Genomic DNA, 18194 nt, shown 5'->3' on the forward strand with positions numbered 1-18194 from the left:
TTAAACACTATTATAGCACATTTATTGCAATTTATTATGTGACTAATTATTACTCCTGAACTTATTTAGGCTTACCATAACAAAATGTTTGAATACTTATTGACTCAAGTCATTTCAGCTTTTCATTTGTAATTCATTTGTAAACGTTTCTAAAAAACATACTTCCACCTTCACATTATGGTGTCTGTAGGCCAGTGACACAAAATCTCTACTTTTATTCATTTTAATTGCAGGCTGTGTGTTACAAAATCAGTGTGTGAATACTTTAGATAGCCCTTATAGTATTAATCACAAATCAAGATAAATCTACATATAACCTAGACTCCAGGGTGGTAAATCCTGCCTTATTTCGATGGCACATGTGTCCAACGTAAGCTTTGGTGAAAATGATTGTACTGGATGTAAAACAAAACATTCCACAAGTCTGTGAAGTCTCCTATCAGACAGACATACTGTATTTGAAGACTGGGAGAATACTGCCCTCTATTGGTTAACTTGAGAATGGCAGTCTACTATTGTCGTAAAAAAGTGATACTGCTGCAGTTTACGGAAAATATGGCGACATGATCGGGCTGATTTTTTTGCTGACCAGACCACAACAATTAATTCAGCAAATTAAAAATATATTCGTTTAAACAGCTTACACATTTCCGTTTTAAGGTACCTGTTGTTTTCGTGCAGTCCCAGTCATCTTTAATGGCAGGCGTCATGGAATCAGGTAATATAGCTAACCAACTCGCTATCTAACGTTAGCTAACTAGCTCGTTAGACAAAGTAGGCTACAAACAACTATAAAGTGGCTAGCGGACTGGATGTTTTGTCGCTGCTAATGTCCACATAATGCAAGCTAAATGTGATATATTGGTGTAGCTCGAGCTAACGTTGTAGCAGCGGTCTAAGGCACTGCATCTCAGTCTTAGAGGCGTCACTACAGACCCTGGTTCGATTCCAGGCTGTATCACAACCGGCTGTGATTGGGAGTCCCATAGGGTGGCGCGCAATTGGCCCAGCGTCGTTTGGGTTTGGCCGGGGTAGGCCGTCATTGTAATTAATAATTTGTTCTTTACTGACTTGCCTAGTTAAATAAAGCGTACAAAAAATAAAAACAAGTTATCTCTGGGAGGCGTTCATTACGACAGAACGGTGTGCAACGTTTAAGTAAACGGAAACGGTGTTGTACTGCTCGGCCAGATGAAGAACGTTGTGATTATGGTGTGCTGTACGAGTTATGCAATTTCATATAGTCGCACCTATATTTAGATAGAACTTACCTCAAAGGCTGTTGAAGAAAGGTGCACACAGTTTTGGGGAAAAATGTTGTTCGATATAAACTGTAATGCATCATATGAACTGAACACACCCATGGTTTCCTAGCCAGCTGTTTTGGCTAGCAAACTGCTTTCCCCAAAGTCAATTGTAATGTTATGTTACTCTAACTTGTTTTGTGTGTCTAATTTCACAGAGGAGCAGGCAAGGAACCGCTTTCAATCAGAGCTGGAGTTCATCCAATGCTTGGCCAATCCAAATTATCTGAACTGTGAGTGGGTTATTCAGCTAGCTAACTTATCCTCAATTTTCTGTCACTCAGTACAACCAAAGACACGCGTTACTATAACCTGCAGATATCACTGGCCACTTTAAAAATGAAACACTAGTCACTTTAATAATGTTTACATACTGCTTTACTCATCTCATGTATATACTGTATTTTAGTCAGTGCCACTCCGACATTGCTCGTCCTAATATTTATATATTTCTTAATTCCATTATTTTACATTTGTGTGTATTGTTGTGAATTGTTACATACTACTGCACAGTTGGAGCATTTTGCTACACCTGCAATAACATCTGCAAGAAAAAATGTATATGTGACCAATAACATTTGATTTGAGATATAGCTAGCATTGTTTGTGACTCATCTCTGTTCCTCTGTGTCCCTCCAGTTCTGGCTCAGAGGGGTTACCTGAGAGAAAAACCCTTTGTGAACTACCTGAAGTACCTACTGTACTGGAAGGAGCCTGAATATGCCAAATTCCTGAAGTAAGATTCACTGTTGTTTTTCCCTCTGCATCATATACATTAGTCACAGTAGTATAACAATGTGTATAATGTATGTACAACAGTGCCTTCAGTAAGTATTCACACCCCTTTACTTTTTCCACATGTTGTTACAAAGTGGGATTGAAATGTATTTAATTGTCATTTTTTGGTAAATGAGCTACACAAAATACTCTATCAAAGTGGAAGAACAGGTCAGGGTTCCATAGCCGCAGGCAGAACAGTTGAAACTGGAGCAGCAGCGGGGCCAGGTGGACTGGGGACAGCAAGGAGTCATCAGGCCAGGTAGTCCTGAGGCATGGTCCTAGGGCTCAGGTCCTCTGAGAGAGAGAATTATAGAGAGCATTCTTAAATTCACACAGGACACCGGATAAGACAGGAGAAATACTCCAGATATAACAGACTGACCCTAGCCCCCCGACACAAACTACTGCAGCATAAATACTGGAGGCTGAGACAGGAGGGGTCGGGAGACACTGTGGCCCCGTCCGACGATACCCCCGAACAGGGCCAAACAGGCAGGATATATCCCCACCCACTTTGCCAAGCACAGCCCCCACACCACTAGAGGGATATCTTCAACCACCGACTTACCATCCTGAGACAAAGCCGAGTATAGCCCACAAAGATCTCTGCCACGGCACAACCCAAGGGGGCGTCAACCCGGACAGGAAGATCACGTCAGTGACTCAACCCACTCAAGTGACGCACCCATCCCAGGGACAGCATGGAAGAGCACCAGGAATCCAGTGACTCAGCCCCTGTAATAGGGTTAGAGGCAGAGAATCCCAGTGGAGAGAGGGGAGCTGGCCAGACAGAGATGACAAGGGTGGTTCGTTGCTCCAGTGCCTTTCCGTTCACCTTCACACTCCTGGGCCAGACTACACTCAATCATAGGACTTACTGAAGAGATGAGTCTTCAATAAAGACTTAATGTTTGAGATCGAGTCTGCGTCTCACATGGATAGGCAGACCATTCCATAAAAATTGAGCCCTATATGAGAACGCCCTGCCTCCAGCTGTTTGCTCTGTTAACTCTGATGAACTTATCATCTGCAGCAGAGGTAACTCTGGGTCTTCCTTTCTTGTGGCTGTCCACATGAGAGCCAGTTTCATCATAGCACTTGATGGTTTTTGCGACTGCAGTTGAAGAAACTTTAAAAATTCTTGAAACGTTTCACAATGACTGACCTTCATGTCTTAAAGTAATGATGGGCTGTCGTTTCTCTTTGCTTATTTGAGCTCTTCTTGCCATAATATATCTTCTGTATACTAACCATACCTTGTCACAACACAACTAATTGACTCAAACTCATTAAGAAGGAAAGGAATTCCACAAATTAACTTAACAAGGCACAACGGTTAATTGAAATGCATTCCAGGTGAATACCTCATTAAGCTGGTTGAGAGAATGCCAAGAGTGTGCAAAGCTGTCATCAAGGCAAGGGGTAGCTACTTTGAAAAATCTCAAGAAATATATGTTGATATATTGAACACTTTCTTTGGTTATTACATGATTCCATATGTGTTCATAATTTTGATGTCTTCACTATTATTCTACAATGTAGAAAATAGTACAAATAAAGAAAAACCCTTGAATGAGTAGGTGTGTCCAAACTTTTGACTGGTACTCTATATGAAAAATAAAAAAAACAAATCTCTTGATTAGCTAAGTATTCAATCTCCTGAGTCAATACATGTTAGAATCACCTTTGGCAGTGATTACAGCAGTGAGTCTGGGTAACTCTCTTAAGAGCTTTGCATACTTGGATTGTATAATATTTGTACATTACTCTTAGTTCTTCAAGCTCTGTGAAGTTGCTTGTTGGTCATTGCTAGACAGCCATTTTCAAGTCTTGCAATGGATCTTCAAGCCAATTTAAGTCAAAACTGTAACTAGGCAACTCAGGAACATTCAATGTCATCTTTGTAAGCAACTTCAGTGTATATTTGGCTGTGTTTTATTTTATTGTTCTGCTGAAAGGTGAATTTGTGTCCCAGTTTCTGTTGGACTGAACCAGATTTTCATCCAGGATTTTGCCTGTGCTGAACTCTATTCCAATGCAGAGTTCAGCACAGGATGCATGTTTTGGCAAATGTATGTTCTGTACAGACTACTTTTCACTCTGTCAATTAGGTTAGTATTGTAGAGAAACTGCTGAACGAAAATATTAATTCAACGATTTTACTGAGTTACAGTTCATATAAGGAAATCAGTCAATTGAAATAAATTAATGTAGCCATTGGTGGGCCTGGGAGGGCATAGGCCCACCTACTGGGGAGACGGGCCCAGCCAATCAGACATTTGTTTTTCCCCACAAAAGGGCATTATTATAGACATAAATACTCCTCAGTTTCATCAGCTGTCCTGGTGGCTGGTTTTAGATGATCCCGCAGGTTAAGAAGCCGGATGTGGAGGTCCAGGGCTGTCGTGGTTACAAGTGGTCTGCGGTTGTGAGGCCAGCTGGAAGTACTGCCAAATTCTCTAAAATGATGTTGGAGGCAGCTTATGGTAGAGAAATGTACTTTAAATTCTCTGGCAACAGCTATGGTGGACATTTCTGGAGTCAGTATGCCAATTGCACGCTCCCTCAACTTGAAATATCTGTGGCATTGTGTTGTTTGACAAAACTGCACATTTTGGTGGCCTTTTATTGTCCCCAGCACAAGATGCACCTGTGGAATGATCATGCTGTTTTTATTAGCTTGATATGCCACACCTGTCAGGTGTATGGATTATCTTGGCAAAGGAGAAATGCTCACCAACTGGGATGGTAACAAATTTGTGCACAAAATTTGAGAGAAGCTTTTTGTGAGTATGGAAATGTTCTGGGGTCTTTAATTTCAGCTCATGAAACATGGCCCAACACTTAACATGTTGGCGTTTTTATATTTTTGTTCAGTATACAATGTTGTTGATCCATCCAGTTTTCTACAATCACAGCCATTAAACTCTTTAACTTTTTTAAAGTTACCATTGGCCTCATGGTGAAATCCCTGAGCGGTTTCCTTTCTTTAGCAACTGAGTTAGAAAGGACGCCTGTATCTGTTTACAGTTGAAGTCGGACGTTTAAATACACCTTAGCCAAATACATTTAAACTTGGTTTTTCACAATTACTGACATTTAATAATAGTAAAAATTCCCTGTCTTAGGTCAGTTAGGATCATCACTTTATTTTAAGAATGTGAAATGTCAGATTAATAGAAGTGATTTTATTTCAGCTTTTATTTCTTTCATCACATTCCCAGTGGGTCAGAAGTTGACATACACTCAATTAGTATTTGGTAGCATTGCCTTTAAATTGTTTAACTTGGGTCAAAGGTTTCAGGTAGCCTTCCACAAGCTTCCCACAATAAGTTGGGTGAATTTTGGCCCATTCCTCCTGACAGAGCTGGTGTAACTGAGTCAGGTTTGTAGGCCTCCTTGCTCGCACATGCTTTTTCAGTTCTGCCCACAAATGTTCTATAGGATTGAGGTCAGGGCTTTGTAATGGCCACTCCAATAACTTGACTTTGTTGTCCTTAAGCCATTTTACCACAACTTTGGAAGTATGCTTGGGGTCATTGTCCATTTGGAAGACCCATTTGCAACCAAACTTTGACTTCCTGACTGATGTCTTGAGATGTTGCTTCAATATATCCACGATCTTCCTCCCTCATGATGCCATCAATTTTGTGAAGTGCACCAGTCCCTCCTGCAGCAAAGCACCCCCACAACATGATGCTGCCACCCCCGTGCTTCATGGTTGGGATGGTGTTCTTTGGCTTGCAAGCCTTACCCTTTTTCATTCAAACATAACAATGGTCATTATGGCCAAACAGTTCTATTTTTGTTTCATCAGACCAGAGGACATTTCTCCAAAAAGTACCATCTTTGTCCCCATGTGCAGCTGCAAACCGTAGTCTGGATTTTTTATGGCAGTTTTGGAGTAGTGACATCTTCCTTGCTGAGCAGCCTTTCAGGTTATGTCAATATAGGATTTTTTTTACTGTGGATATAGGTACCTATTTCCTCCAGCGTCTTCACAAGGTCCTTTGCTGCTGTTCTGGGATTGATTTGCACTTTTCGCACCAAAGTACGTTCATCTCTAGGAGACAGAACGCGTCAACTTCCTGAGCGGTATGACGGCTGCGTGGTCCCATGGTGTTTATACTTGTGTACTATTGTTTGCACAGATGAACGTGGTACCTTCAGGCGTTTGGAAATTGCTCTCAAGGATGAACCAGACTTGTGGAGGTCTACAAATTTTTTATCTGAGATCTTTGCTGATTTCTTTTGATTTTCCCATGTTGTCAAGCAAAGAGGCACGGAGTTTGACGGTAGGCCCTGAAAGACATCCACAGGTACACCTCCAATTGACTCAAATGATGTCAGTTAGCCTATCAGAAGCTTCTAAAGCCATGACATAATTTTCAGAAATTGTCCATGCTGTTTAAAGACACAGTCAACTTAGTGTATTTAAACTTCTGCCCAACTGGAATTGTGATACAGTGAATTATAGGTGAAATAATCTGTCTGTAAACAATTGTTGGAAAAATTACTTGTCATGCACAAAGTAGATGTCTTAACCGACTTGCCAAAACTATAGAAATTTGTGGTGGTTGAAACACTTAGGTTGGAGTCATTAAAACTAGTTTATGTGAACTTCCGACTTCAACTGTAGTAATTGGGTGTATTGATAAACCATCTAAATTGTAATTAAAACTTCACAATGCTCAAATGGATATTCAGTTTCTGCTTTTTTTATTTTTACACATCTACCAATAGGTGTCCTTTTTTGCGAGGCATTGGATAACATCCCTGGTCTTTTGTTGAATCTGAATTAATTACTCAACTGAGGAACCTTAAAATTATTTGTATGTGTGGGGTACAGAGAAGAGGTAGTCATTTACAAATATCATATATAACAATATTATTGCACACAGTGAGTCCATGTGACTTGTTAAGCACATCTTTACTTGTGATATCAAAGTTTAATACTTACTGACTCAAGACATTTCAGCTTTCATTTTTTTATTATTTTTTTTTTATTTTTTTGAAAAACATAATTCCACTTGACATTATGGGTTATTGTATGTAGGCCTGTGATACATTTTATCTCAATTGAATCCATTTTAAATTCAGGCTGTAACAGAATCTGGAAAAGGTTCAGCGGTGTGAATACTTTCTGAAGGCTCTGTGTGTGTCTCCCTTGTCATGCAGATACCCCCACTGCCTGCACATGCTGGAGCTGCTTCAGTATGAGCACTTCAGGAAGGAGCTTGTGAATGCACAATGTGCCAAGTTCATCGATGAGCAGCAATTACTGCACTGGCAGCACTATTCCCGGAAACGCACCCGTCTGCAGCAGGCTCTGGCAGAGCAACAACAGCAGCAACAGCTGCCTCATGGCAATGCTACTGCTAAATGAGAGAGAGAGAGAGAGAGAATCTGTGGCAAAAAAAAACAGGATGATTGAACTTGAATGGACATGGACTCAAATGTCAATTCAGCCTCCTGGAAATGTGTGTGTGATATGGATCATGGCGATGTCTCTCTTTGCTCTTATTTATGTTTCTGACTTTGTATAATAAAAATAACTTTTGGTTAAAATGCTGTTTCTTTGTGTTGTTTGACCTCAATAGAACAGTGGTGGAAATGGGCAGCATTGTTTACTCCTAATTTCTCAGGGAGAGTGAGGCAGCAGTTTTGGTTAGTATTAGAAAACTATGATAGATACTTAAGGATATTATGCAACCGAGAGCTAAAATAACAATATAAGCAGTGAAAAACACTTATGGAGAAATATAATACACATTCAAATATGGGACTGTTGTAAAAGTGTGTATGTAAAACAAATTGTCACCCTGATTCAGGCCTCTACATCATGAAAGTAAGCATTACAGCGTGATAAAAGTGTTATGGCAATGTACATACTTTAGCGTCTACTGCATTCACGGTAAATAGTGCTTGTGTCGGCTCAATCGGAATTTACCTTAACATTTCTATCGCAGAATCTTTAACACTTCAATTTTACAGATGGATTAGAGCTTTCAATCTTTTTATGACTAGATGCTTCTTGTATTAATCTATGGGTAAAGACCGTGAACAACCTCTCAATCAATTCTGTACAATTAATATTATTACATTAGCAAACTTAAAGATGCACACAATTAACATGGATTATTTCTGAATTATGATGCATTTGGAATGTATAACTGTAATTGGATATTTTTTCATCTATTTCGTATTCCCTTACCAAGATGGCGCAAAATATAACCAACGTTTTGAGTTGTCACAAACTCGGAAGATTACTGAACAAAAACTGTTGTGATAAGAGCACAGCACGGATTATTGCGAAGTTGAAAAAAACGAATTTCTCATTGTCCTGTCTAATTTGCTCCAAAATACTGTAACGACCCTGGGCATGCTTTTGCTGCACAGTTGATAGCGCGCCGGACCTCGGGCTCGCTCCCTGCCTGTTTCATTACACTGGTGTCAGAAGTGATCGGACCTTGCATCCACGACAGTGCGTGTACTTGGCCGCTTGGCCGGTGAGCGCGTTCCTGTAAAACGTGGAGTCGCAAACTAGCGCTGAAAGGAGGGAGTAGTAGGTTTATAAAGTGCGGAAATCGAACCTGCCGCACGAGCATGCTTTTGTGGCACAGTCGATAGCGCGCCGGACCTCGGGCTCGAAGGTCGAGCGTTCGAGACCTGCTTCCTGCCTGTTCCATTACAATACATTTGTGGATGGTTGTTTATTAACACGCGGTAAATGTTCAACTCAAAGAATTGTGGTTGTGTGTTTTGCGTCTGTCACGCTTCTGGTTTATGACGTATCCCCCAAAATTACTACTCTTTGTCACGTGATGTTGTTTAGATAATGGTAGGATTTCAATTGTATACTCTTCGCCTCCTGTCTCCTCGCCTCCTTCTCAAAACCCATTGGAGGAGAAAGCCAGAGGTCCCGCCCCTCTGACCTTCTCCTCCAGTGGGATTTGAGAAGGCGAGGAGGAACAATTGAGATTCTCCCAATGTCCATTTTTTGTCTGAAGATCAATGTTCACTTCACTCTGTGCGGAAGTAGACTGTAGGCTGCTGTACCGCTGAAGGATTGTGAGATTAAGTGTTTTGACTTTTCCTTCTTGTCTTCTGTTGAAATTACTTTTCTTCTTCTATTGTTTTAACCCTGCTCAATGCACAGCAGTTTTTGGCTTTACACGTAAGTAAACTTTGAAACACCCTCAGTCCCCTCCCACCAAACCCCCACAGCTCAAACACACAATGTAATGTTTAGATTATGTGCATTCTCTCTCTTGAGCTCAGATGTATCTGTTTGGCATCATATACAATGTTACCCAGTTGGACAGTGTGTGTGACAGACAGTGGGTATTGTTTGTGTCTGTTGTGTAGGTATGTCAGCGACAGAGTCATTTGTCTATTTGGTGTCAGTGTTGTCTCACAGTGCTGGTCTGTTTTCTTTAGAGTTATTAGTCAGTTCTCTAGCTGTATTTTTATAAACACCCTCCTGAATAGGTCCTTGATGTAATTGTATTCCAGGTCTGTCTGGCATGTCCTCGGACAGGACCGTGAGGATGCAGCAGCTGCGAGTTGCGGTGGTGGGCGCGGGAGCTGCAGGTCTGTGTGCCGCACGTCACATCTTGTCCCGCCCAGACACCTTCGCCCCACCTGTCGTCTACGAGCTCACGGAACACGTGGGCGGCACATGGTTCTACGAGGAACGCACCGGTAGCTTTGACAACGGGCTGCCCATTCACAGCAGCATGTACAGAGACCTCCGGTACAGTAACACTAACTCCACCCTCTCTTTCTCTCCATGTCTCTCTCTGTCTCTCTCTCTCTGACATGAACCAGGTCTTATTTTGTTTGTCTCATATTTTACACCTCCTTAACTCTATGCAGGACCAACCTGCCCAAGGAGGTCATGATGTTCCCTGACTTCCCCTTTGACCCCCAGCTGCCCTCCTTCCTGCCACACCAGGAAGTGCAGAAGTATCTGGAGAGATACTGCCAGAGCCACTGCATCACACCACATATTAGGGTAGGTACTGTCACTCACACACATGGTCGTCTGTCAGGGGTAGAGAAGGAAGGTACACACTCATCGATTTCAGGTTATAACAGGAAAATGTTTATTCCGTTTAACAGGGCAAGAGTCTAAAGCCTCTCACCCCATCTCTCCCCCATTCTTTGTTAGTTCAGCGCTGTGGTGGATGAAGTGAGCCCTGTGGTGACAGAGGGTAAAGGACCAATGACGACGTGGGAGGTGACCTCACGTGACAAGTCTGGATCACAGAACACTGAAACTTTTGATTCCGTGTTCATCTGCAGCGGGTAAGTGATGTGCATGTGCTTTAGATATTTACAATGTCTTTTACACCCTAACCCTTAACTCTTGACCCCTGTCTCCTTTCCCTGTAGGCACTACTCTGACCCCCACATCCCATCCATCCCTGGGCTAGAGCGATTTCAAGGTGTACACCACAGTCATCAATCCCTATCCCTCTCTTTCTCTACCTATATCTCATGCCCAGAATTTTCCTGACCATGCAACCTGAACTGGAAAATGTCTGGGCCAGGTTAGGTGTTCAGGAAAAACTCATGGCTTTTATCTCATCTCTTTATCTCCCTCTTTCTCTGAATCTGTATCTCATCCCATCCCCCCGTCTCTCTCTAGGCAAAGTGATCCACAGTCACTCATACCGCCACCCAGAGCCCTTCTCAGGTCAGTCAGTGGTAGTGCTGGGCGCTGGGGCCTCAGGACTTGACATCTCACTAGAACTGGGTCGATCCAACGCCCAGGTGACTCTGAGCCACGGTAAGCCCACCCTGCCCTTTCCTCTGCCCTATGGAGTCCACCAGGCCACCCCTGTGGTGGAGATCCAGGAGGATGGGTCTCTGCGGTTCCAGGATGGGTCCATTACCCAGGCCCAGGTCCTGCTGCTCTGCACGGGCTACAACTTCAGCTACCCTTTCCTGGAGCCAGCCCGATTGGGCCTGGAGGTTCAGGAGCACCTGGTAACCCCACTCTACAGGTTCCTGATGCCCCCAGCATTCCCCTCACTCTTCATCATAGGCATCTGTAAAATAATCTGCCCCTTCCCCCACTTCCACTGCCAGGTGAGGTTGATGGTGATGATTATCTTATTTTTGTGGAACAAAATGTCTGGCTACCCCATCCCTCCCTCACTATATCTTGTTCATTCTCTCTCTTATTGCTTTTTTGTTCTTTCCCTTCTTTCTCTCTCTCTATCAATTTCTCTCGCTCTTCCCCTCTTTCTCTCAGGTCCAGTTTGCCCTGGCAGTGCTGGAGGGCTCCGTGGCCCTGCCATCGCAGGCTGAGATGGAAGAGGAGGCCCAGGGAGAAATGGCGAGGAAGGTGGAGAGGGGGGTGCAGCTCAGACATATGCTGAAGATGGACAAGGAACAGTGGGGTTATGCCCAGACCTTAGCTCAGACTGGGAGGTTTGCCCCTCTACCCCCAGTCACACAGAGCCTGTATGAGGAGGTATGGAGGCAGAGACAGGTTCACCCACAGAACTACCGGCAGGTGAACTATCGACTCGTCAGTGACACACAGTGGGAGGAACAGGAACTGCATGCTGGTGAATGAGGAGGAGAGGAAAGTAGATGTTAGGAATAGGATAGGAGGAGAGGAAATGACTGAGCATCCTTGGATAAATGGACAGAATGATGTAGGCCTTTCACTGAAATGTTACTTTTACATAATTTATTGTAATGTATGCAATTTCACCCACAATCCTTTAGATAATGTTAGTAGCCTAGCCTATAACAAATGCACCTCACCAGCTTTTCTTTCACTTATTGTAAACAGAAAACATGTCATATCTCTGTCAGATTTCTCAATCTTTAATTATTTGTAGGATATTTTATATCAATACATTTTGAAAATGTCATTAAGGAGTGTATTTCCAATGCCAAAATTGCCAAGCTCCAAGGAAATAAAAAAAATGCCATGGAAATATTAGAAAACCAATTTGTCCACTTTTTAATATTACTATTTTAGTTTATTTAGGATTTCCCTCTTATAATTCGAATGACATGAATGTAACAATAGCCATCTGGCCTGCATGTCAGGCTATTTTAAAAGACATTGAGATATGTATGTGTTTCAGTTTTTCTCCAAATGCTGTAATATATAGTGGGTGACTTTCTCTCCCGGGTTTTTTCCCATCTGGTTTGAGTAGTCATATCCCATAATGTTGAAATTGGACACTAATTAAGAGTACATTCTTAACCTTTATAACCCTCCTTTACAATTGTTTCTAGTTCGAAGTGTAGAACCAGAGCCAGACCCGTGTAGAACCAGAGCCAGACCCCACCCGATTGTTTTAATCTTAAATAGATATCGCATGTAATTTCAACACTTCCAGGAATCCGAAGCATCGCTATTTAAAAGGGATAGGCTCGGAGGGATGTAGTGGCACATTGGATGTAGGAAAAGCGGGCGTATCTTTCCCAGCTGCAGAAGGTAGAGGTTAAACAAAAACTGTGGGAACGGGTCAGAGGAAAGAGGGGGGCGGGAGGAATGGGGAAAGGGTACAGTAGAAAGGCAGGCAGGGTGTTTTCTTAACTTAAAGGAAGAGTTAAATCAGAAGTCAATAACTTATTGTGAGTTATTAAAACGATTGCCCACACCGCCGAGAACTGGGAAACCGAAAGTTATCTAATTATATAAGACATAAACAAGAGAAGGAGACCTCGATGTCGGGAGTAGGACACGGTCTGGAATAGGTAAGTCAAAGTATCCGCTTGCCACCAGCCCCCCTCAATATTCAAATTATAAACAACAAATCTTTAATGGTGTGTGTGGCATACATGTGCGTTATATCGAAGGAGAAGAGATACGTTGTATTCAACGTGTCGTACGCGCGTTCCAGGCAGCACGTTCATGGCAAGAAATCTGAGCGCACTCGTTCTACAGTCAGAGTGAGTCTGAAAAGTAACCTTTTAAAACAGATTGTGAATTTTCCGGTGTAGGCTAGTGCATGCGTACTTCCGAGTTTAGATAATGGGAAAGATTTTTTTTTTAAATCCCTATTACGAAATAGACTAGTCTCGCCTAAAGTTCAGTCAGTGTTTTTCAAACTTCTCTAAGGAATGCTTTGTGTTTTCCCCCTGAGTAGGCTATCCTGGTATCCTATTGTTGATACATTCTGCTTTATCCTGTAGCAAGATTGTGCACATTGTATAATGATCTTGGCAGCTTCTTTTTGATGCTATATATATATTTTTTGTTGTTGTTGTTTATACAGTGGGGCAAAAAAGTATTTAGTCAGCCACCAATTGTGCAAGTTCTCCCACTTAAAAAGATGAGAGAGGCCTGTAATTTTCATCATAGGTACACTTCAACTATGACAGACAAAATGAGGGCAACAGCCCCAAAACATCACTGCTCTAGATGATATCTGCATGGAGGAATGGGCCAAAATACCAGCAACAGTGTGTGAAAACCTTGTGAAGACTTACAGAAAACGTTTGACCTCTGTCATTGCCAACAAAGGGTATATAACAAAGTATTGAGATAAACTTTTGTTATTGACCAAATACTTATTTTCCACCATAATTTGCAAATACATTCATTAAAAATCCTACAATGTGATTTTCTGGATTTTTTTTCTCATTTTGTCAATCATAGTTGAAGTGTACTTATGATGAAAATTACAAGCCTCTCTCATCTTTTTAAGTGGGAGAACTTGCACAATTGGTGGCTGACTAAATACCATTTTGCCCCACTGTATATATCAGAGACCACCCACCTGAGTCACTTTATGCCAAATTAAAATTAATCAAATCCTCTTCCTTGACCTCCCTTTCTCGGCCTTCTGCCCACAACAACAGGGTGAAGGATGGAGGGAGATACAGAGACAGCAGAGGAGAAGGGGGGTGATGACACAGAGCTGTCTGGTGAGGAAGGGGTAGGGCAACTTCACCAGAGCGGAGGGTCCTCGGATGAAGACCAGGACCTACCCATCATGCAGTGGGAGGACCTGAGCCTGCGTATCGCCGAGCTAGAGAAACAGGAGGAGGAGAGGAGGGAGAGGGCAAAGGTCAGAGGGCATAAAGAGAGGAAGTAGACATTTTTGTGCTCTGCCCTTAACGACAGATCTGAGATTAGCTTATCTGCCCCAAATCAAGACCTTAACAATTAGCGGGAACAGCACAACGTTGACGTTAGATCAGAATCTAGGGGTAACTTCATCCTACTTCTCTCTTTGCCTTACACATGTGATTGTCGTCTACTGGTATTAGGCTGAAAGCTGGAGCCCGAGATCACAGTAATAACCTCTGTTAATAAGATGATAGGAATAACACCCTGAGAACCCCTGGCATTAAAGCTGAACTTGTCTGTTTGAAAAAGACTGCAGAGATGGGTTTAATGACACCCATACACTCTTAAATACCCCACCACCACACGTCTCCACCCCTTCCCTCCTCCCATGTCATCTCTCCATCCCTGATCCCTCCCTCTATTCCTCTCTTTCAGAGTACGAGTGGGTCGGAACAGGGGAGTGTGTCAGGGGGCTGGGCGGAGGAGAGGCAGGGTGGGCTTCGGATGAGAGAGGAATGGGAGGAGGAGGACTATGGAAGGTGTCGAGTTACTGTTTTCTCATCTAGGTAACAAATGTCAAAAATCTCATTATCAACTTCATTCTGTATTCTCTGAAACCATCTAATTTCTGTTCTTTCTGTTCATGCAATTGTTGCCTTTTCCTTTTCTTATTACAGATTCCACAATCACAGAAATCTACAGTTGTGCTACACCAACAACAGTGAGAGCGAGGATGATGATACGGAGGAAGGGGCTGGCAAAGAGGTGAGCGATTCCCTCCTGTATTATAGTCTAGCTCAAGACTGGGACAAAAACCTACACACATTGCGGCACTCTAGGACGAGGTGTGAAGAACTCTGTTCTACAGTGATGTATCATTCATTCATCCATCAGGGTTGGGGTCAATTCCATTTCAATTCCAGTCAATTCAGGAAGTACACTGAAATTCCAATTCCAACTCTCTTCAATGCTTTTCAATTATGAAAATTTGGAATTTAAATTTGGTTTACTTTCTGAATTGACTGGAATTTAAATGGAATTGACCCCAACCCTGGCATCCATACTCATGCCATTTTGTGTTTCCTGTTTACTGTCAGGGTTCTAAAGAGGCAGGTAGCCATGGTTACCATCCCTCTGGCCTGAAGCTGGAGGTGAGGGCCGCACTGAGTGCGCTTAAAAACAAGCTGCTCGCTGAACAGAAAGAGAAGGAGGTAAGAAGGATGGAGAAGGGAGACTGTACGTGTGGACTGTGGAGATAGAGGAAAACACTGAGCATTGTCTGAGAGGTGAAGATTGGTATGTGTGAATAATTCCTGTGTGTGTCTCTCAGCACCTCGCCTGTGTGATCACTAAGAGGAAGCATCTGGAATGCTGTGACCTGCAGATCTGCTCAATACAACAGCTCAGTTCCCTCAGGACCTCACTAAACCATGACGTACACGGTCAGTAGGCGGTTACTACATGGAAATCTTGGTCATTACATGGGTAAAAGTGGTTATTACATGGTAATAACTTGTTAGTAAGTGCACTGGCATGTGATTGCTTGCCGTACAGTTTGTGCATTTTTGGCTCTATGTATTTGTGCCTTGTTGTTTTGCTTTGCATGTGACAATAGTAGTAATACTAGTAATATTCTATTCTATTCTTGTAGACCTGAGCTCTGAGTTGGTGGGTCACCTGTTGATAAGGGACCAGCTGAGGACCAAACAGGATGCCATGCTCCTGGATGTACAGGATCTGACATAATGTTGACCCACAGGTGCACAGGATGTGACATCACCACTGCCATGGACAGGGTACCAGGACAGGAAGTCATTGTGACCAATAGTGGATAAAGTGATTTTGGCCCAGATATGCCACTATGAGACTGTCAGAAGTATTGCCATAGTAGCCTACTCAACATGATTTTTCGTAATGGAGAAATGTTGATTATGAGCAAACTGATGAGCAACATCTTGGACCGGTGTCATTACTTTCTCTTCATCATCCCCACCTGATCTTGACCAGCGTAATATTCATCATCATTAGTGGAGAGAGTACTGTAGGACCTGTTTTGACTTACGCATCCACTTAACCAAAAATATTTAATATCAGAAAGAGAGTTTTAAGCCATTTGTGATGTTGTTTGAAACATCTCTAGTAATATCTGACACATAGTCTTTTGCCTGTGGTAAGAAAGTCCTATTTATCTTGGGGGTGTCAGATGGAGAACCTTCACAGCCATATTGTAACCCAACATTCAATGAGTTATATCATATATGAGGGATACCGCTTTGCATAAGTTTTATTGTGTAAGCATTGCAATATCCTTGATTTACTAATTTAAGGGAATTTTCCACTTATAGCCTGTATAAAACAAGCTAAGGAGTTACATATTCAGGCTAAAGCGAACTGTCCTGTAACAATTTGGTAGAGAAGTTTCTTTGTTGCTAATTATCCTCTATTATGTATAATATAAGCCTCATGTAGTTGTTAATGTAAGGGAATTGTCCGCATAGTGCCCATAAGCCTGTGGGTATTGCCATTATGTATTTTATGATATACCTGGTTTGCAGCCATAAATATAACTACCACCAGCATAGGAAACTACAAAGCTGCAATTGGGCAATTGGTCGATTGACTCTATGCCAGCATAGCCCAAAAATATTTTGTGTTTCTCAGATTGTTCTGGCAATTCTCACATAGAAACTTCATTGGGATGAAGGATGTTTGATGTGCTTTTTACATTTGTAACACAAATCAGATTTTTAAAATGTATCATGATGGAAGTGGCAATTTTAGGCCCTTTTTAATCCTATGCATGACAACACCTTGGTGTCATTATACCCCTAATAGCTCTAAAATATGGACTGTCATTACATTCTGAAATACAATTTTACACATTAATTTATTCAAGATTAAAACTATTAATATTATCTCAAAAGTACCCGTTTTGATTTTGTTCAGTTTTAGACATTGTTCAAAACAATCTATTTTACTAGTACATCACATTTCCAGAGTGAGCTCTGTTACTTTTAAAGTTATGCTTCAAAGGGAACTCCTTCTGCTGGTGATTTGCTGAATGTGCAATCCTACAGTAGGGCTGTGATTGGTTAATTACCTATAATGTATTCTTTGTATTCTGAACAATAATATAAATGCAACATGTAAAGGTTTGGTCCCATGTTTCATCAGCTGAAATAAAATATCCCAGAAATGTTCCATACGCACAAAAGGCTTAATTATCTCAAATTCTGTGCACAAATTTGTTTACAACCCTGTTAGTGAGCGTTTATCCTTTGCCAATATAATCCATCCACCTGACAGGTGTGGCATATCAAGAAGCTGATTAAACCACATGAACATTACACAGGTGAACCTTGTGCTGGGGGACAATAAAAGGCCACCCTAAAATGTGCAGTTTTGTCACACAACACAATGCCACAGATGTCTCAAGTTTTGAGGGATTGCAGGAATTTCCACTAGAGCTGTTGCCAGGGAATTGAATGTTAATTTCTCTAGGACCTCCACATCTGGCTTCTTTACCTGCGGGATCGTCTGAGGGTGGGATTGCTGAGGAGTATTTCTGTCTGTAATAAATCCCTTTGTGGGGGGAAACTTATTCTGATTGGCTGGGCCTGGCTCCCAAGTGGGTGGACCTATGCCCTCCCATTTATTTAAATTGACTGAATTCCTTATATGAAATGTAACTCAGTAAAATAATTGAAATTGTTGCATATTGCGTTTATATTTATGTTCATTATATAACATTTAGCATTTATTCAAAAGTGGTAGAGAGCCCACTCTGGGAATGTGATGTTTGAAAAGTATATTCTTCCAAACAATGTGTCTAAAAATAAGCAAAACCAAAAAGGGTACTTTTGAGACATTAATAATGAATATAATATCTTACCTGGTTTTCTGGTGCTATGAAAGATTGTCATTTGTCTGCCATTTTAAAATATACCAGCCTGTTTCTTCCCTCTTGTATTTGTCCTGCTATCACAGCTCATTGTTTCATCATACTACAAATACACGATTATTGGAAGTACCACATATAATAATTGCTAGTTAAGACACAA

At 41.8% G+C, this 18194-nt stretch overlaps 3 protein-coding genes across 3 annotated transcripts; all 3 read left to right on the top strand.

Annotated features, from left to right (window-relative positions):
- Positions 1–541: 541 nt before the first annotated feature.
- LOC139418301 (mediator complex subunit 31) lies at positions 542–7652 on the top strand. Its single transcript, XM_071167667.1, has 4 exons — positions 542–718; positions 1463–1537; positions 1944–2040; positions 7263–7652. The coding sequence occupies exons 1-4, from the start codon at positions 697–699 to the stop codon at positions 7468–7470; spliced, it is 402 nt and encodes a 133-aa protein (XP_071023768.1). The 5' UTR covers positions 542–696; the 3' UTR covers positions 7471–7652.
- Positions 7653–9064: 1412 nt separating this feature from the next.
- Positions 9065–12053, top strand: LOC139418303 (uncharacterized). The gene is made up of 7 exons (XM_071167668.1): positions 9065–9261; positions 9600–9840; positions 9963–10101; positions 10258–10394; positions 10482–10534; positions 10738–11180; positions 11347–12053. Exons 2-7 carry the CDS (start codon positions 9611–9613, stop codon positions 11671–11673), a joined length of 1329 nt encoding a protein of 442 aa, XP_071023769.1. The 5' UTR covers positions 9065–9261; positions 9600–9610; the 3' UTR covers positions 11674–12053.
- Positions 12054–12501: 448 nt separating this feature from the next.
- LOC139418304 (schwannomin-interacting protein 1-like) lies at positions 12502–17347 on the top strand. The gene is made up of 7 exons (XM_071167669.1): positions 12502–12815; positions 13923–14131; positions 14569–14699; positions 14811–14898; positions 15231–15344; positions 15464–15575; positions 15785–17347. The coding sequence occupies exons 2-7, from the start codon at positions 13931–13933 to the stop codon at positions 15877–15879; spliced, it is 741 nt and encodes a 246-aa protein (XP_071023770.1). The 5' UTR covers positions 12502–12815; positions 13923–13930; the 3' UTR covers positions 15880–17347.
- The last annotated feature ends 847 nt before the right edge of the window (positions 17348–18194 follow it).

Source organism: Oncorhynchus clarkii, chromosome 10 (genome assembly GCF_045791955.1).
Source record: "Oncorhynchus clarkii lewisi isolate Uvic-CL-2024 chromosome 10, UVic_Ocla_1.0, whole genome shotgun sequence".
Taxonomy (NCBI): Eukaryota; Metazoa; Chordata; class Actinopteri; order Salmoniformes; family Salmonidae; genus Oncorhynchus; species Oncorhynchus clarkii.